This window comes from Limulus polyphemus, unplaced genomic scaffold (genome assembly GCF_000517525.1).
Source record: "Limulus polyphemus unplaced genomic scaffold, Limulus_polyphemus-2.1.2 Scaffold186, whole genome shotgun sequence".
NCBI lineage: Eukaryota > Metazoa > Arthropoda > Merostomata > Xiphosura > Limulidae > Limulus > Limulus polyphemus.
Window position 1 is genome coordinate 888,368 of NW_013665796.1, and position 11,985 is coordinate 900,352.

General features: G+C 33.8%; 2 protein-coding genes across 4 annotated transcripts in view; one reads left to right on the forward strand and one right to left on the reverse strand.

Annotated features, from left to right (window-relative positions):
• LOC106478173 (neuroguidin-like) overlaps positions 1-649 on the forward strand; it is a 36,424-nt gene extending 35,775 nt beyond the window's left edge. For 2 of the 3 annotated variants that reach the window (XR_001292053.2, XM_013938695.2), the window contains exon 13: positions 469-649. Coding sequence is in view for 2 of the 3 variants with exons in the window: in XM_013938695.2 (XP_013794149.1) it covers positions 469-488 (20 nt within the window). In the remaining variant the exon portion in view is untranslated. Of the gene's footprint in view, positions 1-466 lie in introns of all 3 variants that reach the window. The other variant, XM_013938694.2, reaches the window with a different exon arrangement.
• A 4,783-nt stretch (positions 650-5,432) lies between these two features.
• On the reverse strand, positions 5,433-6,086 carry LOC106478169. The gene has a single exon (XM_013938689.1). The coding sequence runs from the start codon at positions 6,084-6,086 to the stop codon at positions 5,433-5,435; it is 654 nt and encodes a 217-aa protein (XP_013794143.1).
• Positions 6,087-11,985: the final 5,899 nt, after the last annotated feature.

The window sequence follows — 11,985 nt, forward strand, 5'->3', positions numbered from 1 at the left end:
AAAAATTTGAGTCTGTAATATACATACAGGTATTTAGTATTTATTCAAAAACTGCTGTTTATTTTGCAACCATTCAAATTAATTCCACGAAGTCTTGTTTCTTTGCTGTTCCTAAGCAATTTACATTCACATTTTTAATGTTCTTTTTCTTTTGTAATAATAAATCTTATATTGATGAAAAGCTTAACTATAAATTTTTGTACTGATTACATGTAGATCAAAAATTTTTTGCTCTTATTAGTAATAGTAGTTTTTATGGAACTTAGGAAATGAATTACACATCATGCAAATATATTCAAGAGACGTAATAATGTAGCTTGTGTCTACACATATTTAACATACTCATTTCCCTAAAACATTATTATTGGTTATCTAGTTAGAGCTGAAATTATTTATGATTGGCAGTGTATGAGAATAATGATACATATTTACTTTTTTTAATACTAATTTTGTAAAAAATATTTTTAGGTTTCAGAAAAAGAAGATAAGCCACCACAAGATCACTTATGTGAATTCCTTGGATTGTTCAAGACAATTGAGTGCAAAAAAAAATTATTATTGTTCTAAATTGTGCAAGGACATAAGTAAAAGGTTGTTATGATTGACAGCCTTACTGTATTTTTGTAATAAAAGTTTTAATCCTCTGTTATTTTTAATGACATTATTAGCTTTGATTGAAATATTATAAGATTCTGTTTTTGTTTAAGGAGCTCCCCTTAAGATGTAAAATTGTTATGCAAGAATTGGGTGTTATTTAAACATATTTCTTTTATAATTAATATATATTTTTTATGAACAAAATATAAACTTATATTTAACTCTCAAGTTCAGAATGAGAAACAGAATTTGTCCATTGAGTTATGAATTGTCTGTCAAGTATGAAAATACATAATGTTTGATCTCATATCTGGAAGTAAAATAGCTTTAAATAGGTACCTAAATATCTATTAGAAATTATGCTAACACCTAAAAAGATCTGTCATTTAATAATTCTTTATACATGTGGATTGATGCAATTCACTTTACAACTACCAAATGACTGGAGAATAATTCACCATGGAACTACCACATGATTGGCATATAATTTACTGTGAAACTACCACATGATTGGCATATAATTTACTGTGAAACTACCACATGATTGGCATATAATTTACTGTGAAACTACCACATGACTGGCATATAACTTACTGTGAAACTACCACATGACTGCCATATAATTTACTGTGAAACTAATTATTGGTATATAATTTACTGTTGAACCATCACATGACTGGCATATAATTTACTGTGATACTACCTCTTGATTGGTACATAATTTAGTGTGAAATTACCACTTAATTGGTACATAATTTACTGTGAAACTACCACATGACTGGCATATAATTTACTGTAAAACTACCATTTGATTTGTACATAATTTGCTTCTAAACTACCACATGACTGGCATATAATTTACTGTGGTACTACCACTTTATTGGAAAAAATTTGTTATAGAACTACCACATCATTGGCACATGATTTACTGTGAACCTACCACTTGATTGGTACATAATTTACTGTGGCAATACCACTTGATTGGAAAATAATTTGTTATAGAACTACCATATCATTAGCATCTGATTTACTGTGGAACTAAAATGTGTCTGGCATATAATTTACAGTGAAAATACCACTTGATTGGCACATAATTCACTGTTGAACTACCTCATGACTGTCACATAATTTACTTTGGAACTACCACTTTATTGGCCCCTAGATTTCGTAAATTTTCAAGGGGAACTAGACCTCTAAATTCTTATCAAGGGTGCCCTGCAATGCATCTCTTCATTGTGAGATAATCACTGATCTTTACAGAAAAAACAACTAGGAACATTTTGTGGTTCCACACTTGTAGTTGTGAATAGGATTTAAAACTTACAAGCAATGCCAGTATTTGGTTAAGAGCTGGACAAACCCATTGTGGTGGTGGGTGCTGCTTACTGGCTGGCTTAGTAAAAGGTTTAGTATATGTTTACGATCTTTCTACATTCTGTTAAAAAGGATGTCATAACGACATGCAGAACATTTACATGGAAATTTAGTCAAATTACCTGAATATTCGTCACAAAAGATATATCTCAAACTGTAACATGTATAACGTACTTCCTGGATGGAAAATTCACATTTTCTCACACGTTCCTTTTTATACTGCAGAGACTTGGAAGACAGACAAGAGGACTACTGCCTCTTCAGAACCAATTTCATGACACACAACTAACATGGGGCAGCAGAAGTTAGTTAATACTGGCAGCTTATATAGTACTTTTAAAATGTTTGATTTTGAGCTGTAAAGTCTGTAGTTTAGTATAAAAGTATTGATGAACTACCTAAAAGTGCCCAGTTGGAACACTTAACTAATGAAGTTAACTAACAAACTAACTTATTTTAGCATGCACTTTTTAAACACTATTTTTACTCGGCATAAATATCATACATGAAACGGATTTTTTTCAAACTCAAAACTTCAATGACAACTTTTCAGTCTTCTCTAAAAATCAGTTTTTAAAGCATATCTATAAACATTTTAACCTTATTAAATTTCTATAGCGCATCTAGCAGCAAAGAAATACAGTAAAAATTCATATAGATGTTATTTATCTATGGAAGATTATCTTTTGATTATTTAACATAGTTATTTTTTTAATTTTGAATACAATTCACAACTTTTTAGTAGAAAATAAACGATAAAATATTTCTTGTAAATATCACTTGGTTTTGTATCATTGTTTTACCTTTTTTTTTTTCTTTTAAACTTCATTGAAGTACAGAGATATTTAAAATTTTCATATCAGATGGCAAATAACTATTAGTTTAAAACTATGATATTTAAACAAAATATCAGCATCTTGGTTTGTTAGCAAATTGGTTTGTAAAACATAGATCAGTCTTAAATGTTCACTGGGACATCATATAAGAAGAATGTTGTAGAAATGTTTACAACTCTATTAACACTTTAGGCCTAATGTTTCAGTAGGTGAATGATGGGAAAATGTCCCTTCATTGTCAGGGAATGTTGGTGAATTACCGTCTAGTCATGACTTGTTAATTTTAATACTAGAAATAAACAACTTATAACACTAAATTTGTTATTTTTCTTCAATTGGACACTCAATGTTTTGCTTTACAACTTCTTCAGGAGCATTCCACTAAAATACAAACCATAACTTGTATGCTTATATTGTATTTTTATTAGAAAATATTATAAAGTTCAAAGACAAGCATTTTGATTTAAAAAACAACAAACAAAATAAACAAAACATTTGTGAATTAACATTTTAAGTCTAAACTTTACAAAGTAGCCCAAAGTCATGAGGGTCACACTTTAGACATTCTCAAATAAGTTGGAAACTTGCAACTCTATCCTTAAGTTCACAATGCTAGTTTTTGTTTATTTGAAAAACTTATACTACTGCCATATGCCCTGAAAACATCAAAAATATCCAGATACTTTAAACAAAATATGCAAGTTCTAATGTGAATGTTTTTCACATGCTAGCGAAGTATGATTATAATTAAGTACTTGCCATAGAACTTTAGTATCAGGCCTGTTATATTTTTTTAACTCTGCATTTCTTTATCTAGTCCCTTAGGGCTTTTTAAGAATTAAAAGATTGTTTAACACATTCCACAAACAAACGTTTTTAGCATTTTCTATCAAGCCTAGCATATTTTTCAAAGATTTTGTTAAACTTTTAAGCTTAAACTTGTTCTGTAATTTTAACTTGGCCTGTCATGGCCAGGTGGTTAGGGTGTTCAAATCACAATCTGTGGGTTTGAATCCTCATCCCACCAAACATGCTCGCATTTTTCAGCCGTGGGGGCGTTATAATGCTATAGTCATCCCACCATTCTTTGGTAAAAGAGTTGGCAGTGGGTGGTGTTCACTAGCTACCTCTCTTCTAGTCTTTCATTGCTAAGTTAGGGATGGCTAGCACAGATATCTCTTGAGTATCTTTGTGCAGATTTCAAAACAAACTTCTGACTTTGGATCTATTGTGTAACAGAACGAAGATATTTGTAAGATTTCTTTAACTTAACTTTTCTTTAGAGTTTTTGTGAGACTTCATTATAACTATAATCTTGTTTTAGTGAAAATTTTTTATTTTAATTCTTGGTGTGAGGCATCATTGTATAGTTTTAACATAAATAGGTCTAGCTTAACACATTGCGAACAGGTTATGAGTTTACTCGTGTTTCGTGCAGAGAGTCTTTGTATGCCATTTATTAAAACGTTGAGTTTGAAAGGAGTAGGACACATTTAATTTTGTTCAGAGTAAGTACATAAAGACACCAAGTAAATTTTTAGTGTGGTGTCTTGTAAAACATTTTCCCATATGGAGTGGAACTGCACAAAACTTGCATATGTATCATGTTTCGCTTCTTTTCCCATGAGAAGTACAAACTCTGCAGGCTCTGGTAGGAAATTTCTTTTTTCCTGTAGATGAAATTAACATAGGAATATGCTGCTTCATGTCATCAGACAGTTTTCCAGGGGAATCCTTTTGTGGGGCTCTTCTTGTACCTTCAGATGATGGACAGAGATTGTTCCTCTCTAGTTCCAGTGAACCTTCTTTCTCTTTGTCAATAATCTATCCTCTTGTCACAGAGAGGAGGAACTGCTTAAATTTTATTTTTTCTGTTGATTCAGGGCTTTATAGATTCTATGTGAATTGAAAAGGCCGCAAATTATTAGATAAAGTACTACCTTTTTTGCCCATTTCACTATTTTTCTGAAAATGGTGTAGTATGAGAGGTACTGATTTGCACGATCAACACCTTTCATGTGGGCATTGTATTGGAGAGCACACACATACACAGATTTTTTATTTCTTCTCCGGTTATTCTATTTTTCTTTCCTGTGGTAGAAACAGATGAGTCATGGATGGTTGAAACCATTCTCACTTCTTTCTTGTCTTTGTATGAAAACAAGAATATCACCTTTTCTACAGAAAACTGTTTCACCTTTTTTCATTGTTGCCACGCACTATTCACTCTGTTCCGCAGACTCTTGTTTTATGTTCTAGGAACAGGTTTGCAATGGAAGTACTGTTGAAATAATTGTCCTGGTATACATGGTGCCAGAATCCAAGATTGCGAGCAAGAACTGAAAGAATAGTCTCCTCCAATTTTTTCCACCCACCAGTATAAAGTTCCATGTTGCAAATACAACCTGTGTCACTCTCACACACCATTCTCACCAGCAGAACATATTTTACAATTGTTGCAGGGTTGTATCTTCGGAATCTTAGACGTCCTCTCCATGGAATCATGCCCTCATCGAATGGCAACTGTTGCTTTAGTTTGTATAGTGTCCTGAATTTATTGAGGAAATAATCCAGTACTGGTTGAATTTGAAGAACCTACCTGAAGACTCATCCATTTTCTAATTATCATTGAAATGCCAAAAATGTCCAAATTTGTTCAAATCTGTTTTGGCTTATTGTTTGCAAAAATATTGGGTTAATCAAAAGAGGATCTGTTGACCAATAAGCTTTCCAGTTATATTTTCTTGTCTGTCCCATTAGTAGAATAAGGCCTAGGAATTTCCTTGTGTCTGTAGGTGTAACTTCACACCATTGAAGTCCTTTCGATGACATTTTATGTTTCTCTGCAGTTTGATTATTGTAGGTACACATTTCCTGACAAAACATTTCAAACAAGTTGTCACTAAACATTAGACTTGTCATGGCAGCAATACTTTCAGGTTCAAATGAAGTTATAGTGACCCCCGGATTTCCTTCAAACATTTCCAAGTTCAGTGGAATATCTATTTCTGACCAATTATCATTATCACAATGGGAAAACAAATCACTAACAGGAACATTTGTAGAATCATCATCACCTTCTGATTCAGAATCAGTTGAGAGCACAACATCTTTATGTATCTTTGTAGGTCTAACATCATCACTCTTGCTAGAATCACTGTCAGAATGATCCACATTAGAATCTTCACCTTCACTTGGAAGATCTGACAAATTATCATCAAATAGTTCAGTAATTATCTCATCTTCACTCAACATGTTTTGTTTCCTGTGAGAAGCCATTTATAAAAATATGGATATTGTAAGTAAAAATCAGAAAAATAACAACTGTCCGAAACTAAATAAAACCCATCCGACTCCTTTCAAACTCAACGTTTTAACAGATTGCATACAAAGATGCTCTGCACGAAACACGAGTAAACTCGTGACCCATCAGCAATGTGTTCAGTTACAGAGGGGACACCTTGGATTGGTGGGAGAGAGCTCACTCAGGTTCAATTTAATTTTTTGCAAATCCAACAAAGTCAGAATATACACACTTACCCATATTTGACTGTTTTGTTTTTATTGTTATTTACAAATAAATATTGTTCTTGTACATCATTTGTGGTTTGACTGTTCTTTTCCTGACTAACTCAGTTATAGATCAGAGAGATAAACAAATACACACACTGTGACTGAGTATGCTTGAAAGGGCCGCATCTAAACTACTCTGAGGTAAAGCCGTTAGCCGGAAATGCCAGTGTATACTGTATTTACTTAAGTAGTTTAATGCTCATTTTACAGATTCTAGTCACAATTGGAAAAAGAAAGAAAATGCAGTAAATCGAAAGTAGATTTACCTGTGGTCAATTTGGTGGTCAATGAGGTTTTGACTATACACAGCATAGCCAAATGCGTCCAATGTACACTGTGTATACTTAAGTAGTTTAATCCTAATTTTAAAGATTCTAGTCACAATTGGAAAAAGAAAGAAAATGCAGTTAATCGAAAGTAGATTTACCTGTGGTCAATTTAGTGATCTACCTCATTGGTATGAATAGCCTAAGATAAATTCAAATCTGAATTCTACTATTCTTGTGCTTAAATAAATAAAAAATACTAAATATAATAGGCAAAAACGCAGTCTTATTTAAAACAATAAGTTTTTTTTAGAGTATATGGTATTTTTAGGTGAACTGATTTACCTTACGGGTAAGAATGGGAACCACACTAGCAGGAAGAACAGTAGCAAGTATTATGTGGAATTATATCTGAATTTCTAGCTATTAATAAGCTGAAGAAAAAACCAAACTCAACTTAAAAACAAAATTTAAAAAATCTTTATTGAATGAAATCAAAGATAGAAAAGTGCATATATGTGAAAAACGTTGAACATTTTAAGTGAATAAGTATTTTAAGCATTTACCTGTCTGAATTAAAGTAAGATAAACTCATATTATGTTTTGCATACATTTTTTCTTTCCTTTTTCCTTAGGCTTGTTCTCAAGCCAGTTTTAAATGTTTGTTTAAAAAATAACAAAAACCGTGTACCAGTTATGTATCTCTGTAGGTTGTTTTTAACGTGAAGCACATGGATAGTTTAAACAAATACAATTCTTTAAGAATATTTGTTTGTTTGAAGTTAAGCACAAAGCTACACAATGGGCTATCTGTGCTCTGCCCACCACGGGTATTGAAACCTGGATTCTAGCATTGTAACTCCACAGACATACCGCTGTGCTACTGGGGTGTGCTCTTTAAGAATGATAAATCACATTATATACTGCAGTAGGAAAACACTGTACATTACATGTAAAATAAGACTTTAACAAATATACTAAATTTACAATAAATAATTAAAAATGCCCCTTAAAGTTATTCATTTGTACAATTTACTAAAAACTGAGGGAAATAATTACAAGTTATTGGGGAAGAAGAATCATTATAGGTAGTGGGTAAGTTTCATTTAGGTACACAATATATTTGCACATTTATGTTAAAATGAAGTTGATTATAACAACTTAAATGATCAGATAACAGTTCAGAAAGTAAGGGCCACAATGTCCTTTCAACTTACAAATGTTTCTGTACTCCTAGAAATCACTTTCAGTCATACAAACTTGCTGTTTTAGTTATTAATATATCTACTGACAGTTGTTGTCCAAACTGCATAATAATCAAGCAGTTATAACGTGATATTGCACAAGCATGACTCAATTAAACTCTGCTTGTTAGCTTGAAAAGTAAAAGTTGCAACAACACTTTGGTATCAATAAGCTTGCAATCGACAAACTGCCCTACCTTTATACTAATCTAGTGGTTTTCATTTGATGAAGTGTATAAATCCTACCATGAAATACCATTTGATAGCTCAGAAAGCAAGGAATACCTCTTCATTTCAGTCACTATTTTGCTACCAATTTCTACTTTAACTGTTGATTAGCCAGCCAGGATCAGGAAGTTGATGTTGGTGTTCTGGTCAATCATCCAAGTAGTAATGTTGTTCCACAACTGGTGTTGTTTTTTTTAAATTTAACTTTTTTTTGCAAAGCCAGTGCCTTCCTTCATTCCAAATCTTGATTGAGTCAAGCACAGAATTGTCCAGAATCAGCATCTGGGTTTGGTCATTCCAACTACTTGTCTTACTGAAATGTTTAGGGAGGCAGTCCATGTCTTTCTTAGCTGTGCCTTTGAATGTTGGGGGAGAGATTTGCTTTATTTGGAAAACAGGAACTTATGGATATACAAACAAAGCAACTACAGCGTTGTCTTAGTTAACACCGAGAATATAAGGTTGAGAACTCAAGACATCAGGGACATAGGGTTTGTTGGTTCCCAGGAATCCTCTATGTTTTGACAAATGTCCTGATCCTTCATACTGAGCAATGGGTTACCAAGGGCATCTTCAGACTCTGTAGGACCTTAGTGACTCAAGGAGTATACTTTCTGTTATCTAAAGATTCATATTTACCACACAGGTCACCATCTTCACCACTTTATGCCAGCTGTTCCTTGTGGCAGGACATCAGCAGCACCTCCAATTTCTTCAGTTTCCTTTTCTGAGTTTGCATCTCTATCAAGATCATAGACATAGACCTTTCAAACATCATACAAACTCTTATGATAGAGTAATAATGTCTAGAACAAACTTCTACCCTCAGTGAATGAGAAATGATATTATCTCGATAGTTATCCCTGTACTTGTGCGTCCAAAGGATCCTGCATCACGTTAATTAGCTGCCTCGGGGCGGGGGACGGGAGGGAAGGGGCGTGAAATGTCATCAAATATGATGGTGTCACCAGAGGACGTGTTGCTAAGCCGTCATGACAGACGGTCAAATGACGTCAGAGAGGACTACGTTATAGTTCCACAAAAATGTCACCAGAGAGCGCATTGCTAGCCTGTCATGATGCAATAGTTCCAAAAAGTGGAAGATGTATTGCTAGACCACCATGCCGTCATAATTCTATGAGGTGGGGCCAGCATAACATGTCTAAACATGAGTATAATTTATACAGTCGGTTTAAATCACTAATTTATTCTGACCTAAAAAGGACGTTTAGCACTAGCTTATTAATTTCATACATTTCCTGACCATTTAAATCATTCTAAAAGGATGATATCATAATTAAAACTTACTGTTGATGTCTCAACGTGAGTATATTTACTACAATCTGTTTAAAACATAAAGTCATTAGTTATTTACATTTCCTAACCATTTAAATCATCCTACAAAGGACGCCTATCACTAATTTATTAGTTCTATACATTTCTTTACCATTTATATGTCCTAAAAATATTATGAAATATTATTCATTAATTAATTGAAACTTCCACTTTCGCTAGTTTGACTTTACGCTATCAAGATAACTTGACAAAATAATTCATTTACTCATTTTACAAAGGTGAATGGTGTGCTACATATACAACCTGTTACTAAAGCAAATTGTTTTTCAATGTGAGACACATTGAAAAACAATTTGCTTTAGTAGAACACCATCTACCTTTGTAAAACACGTGTAAATGAATTATTTTGTGAAGTTATATTGATAGCATAAAGTCAAACCAGTGAAAGAGTAAGTTTAAATTAATGTATAATATTTAATAAACATTTTTCTGGACCGTTTACATATAAATGGTCAAGAAATGTATAGAATTAATGAATTAGTGTTAAGCATCCTTTTTAGGACAAATTAAATATAGAGTCAGGAACTGTAGTTAACTAATACATTAGTAATTTAAACAGTTGTACTAAATATAGTCATGTTGAGACATGTTAATCAAAATTGTACTGTTTCCACTTTGTGGAACTATGACGTCATGACTGCCTATAATACGTTTTCTGATTTCGTAAAACTATTATGTAATCATTCATCATGGCTGTTTGTCTGTTATTGAACTATAATTTCAACCTTACCTAAGTTAGCAGCGTCCTCTGGTGGAACTTATGGAACTATGGCAGCCAATCAGCGTGAGATGGCATCCTTTGGACGCAGAAGTGGGGGATAACTACTGAATCAAATGGTGGGACAGCATCAAAACTCGTTTGTTTGTGTCCTGTGCTTAAGTACTTTTTATTTAAACTCGTCTATTAATCTGACGTAGAACACAACTTAACATCATACACCGATTTTAGTATGTAATTTCCCACTGCTACAAATATATTTAAACAAAAATTCTAAGAGCTATACTTGAAAAAAAAAGTATAAGAATTATTTCCTGCAAAGAGAAGATGTATTTGTCTAACAAGATGGTCATACCGGAATTATAAGTACCTGTGATTTCATTTCTGATGGTAAGAATTATGTTTATCGGACATGAAATACATACGCGCGCATGTACGAATATAAAAAGCACATGCGCGTGCATGAACGAAAATGAGAACCTGCGCGCGCATGTACGAAAATGGGCACCTGCACGCGCATCTACGAAAACAAGCACCTGCGCTCGCATGCAAGAAAATGAGCACCTGTGCGTGCATGTGCAAAAATAAGCACCTGCACGCTGATGTACGAAAATTGGTATTTGCGCGCACATGTACGAAAAAGGGCACTTGAGAGCGCATGTACAACAATGGGAACATGCGCGCGCATGTGCGAAAACGGGTACCTGTGCGCGCATGTACTAAAATTGGAACCTGCGTGTGCATGTACCAAAATAAGCACCTGCGCGCGCATGTACGAAAATAGGCACATGCGCGCGTATATACCATATTACGAACCTGCGCGCGCATGTACGAAAATGAGCACCTGCGCGCGAATGAACCAAACGAAGTACCTGCGCGCGCATGTACTAAAATGGGCAACAGCGCGCGCAAGTACGAAAATGGGCAGCTGCACGCGCATGTACCAAATTACGCACCTACGCGCACATGTACGAAAATGGTCACGAATTGTAGGAAGGCGAAACTATGCATGTAACTGCGCAACGATAAAATGTATCTACATACAAAATTTAGTGAAGAACCGTCAATTCAGGACCCTCTGGTAACAAGAAATCGAGTACCGATACAAAACGCAAAACTTCCTATAACTCCCTTAAAACGAATAGTAGGAAGGTGAAACTTCGAATGATACTGTGGAACGAACTAGTTCATATACATACCGAATTTGGTTCAAATCCATCGATTTAGTAACCTGTGGTAGCAAGAAATCGATAACAGAAGAGTATGAAAAAAGCTTCACTGCACTACACATACTACTTCAAAAGGCAAATAAAGTAGTTACAAAAAAGGACCACAAAAGTCGCAAAAATGATAATACAAGGCTATAATTTTGCATGTAAATATGCAAATATGAACGAACGTTCTTAAAAAAAATTTGGAGAATATCCGTCCAAATGGAACGAAGTAGTGGCACAAAACGCAAAACCTTCCATAACTCCCTTAAAACGAATAGTAGGAAGGCGAAAGTCTGCATGCAACTGCGCAACGATAAAATGTACCTACATACAAAATTTAGTGAAGAACCATCAATTAAGGACCCTCTGGTAACAAGAAATCGAGAAAAAATCAGAAACCAAAGTCTTCACTACAGTACACATACACTTTCAGGCAAGCCAATAAAGAGTAAAATAAAACGACCACAAAAATCGTAAAAGTAATACTAGAAAGTTAGAATTTTGAATATAAATGGTCAAAGTTCCCAAGAACATCCATATGTAATTTGAAAAAGATTCGTCTAAATGGGACGAAGTACT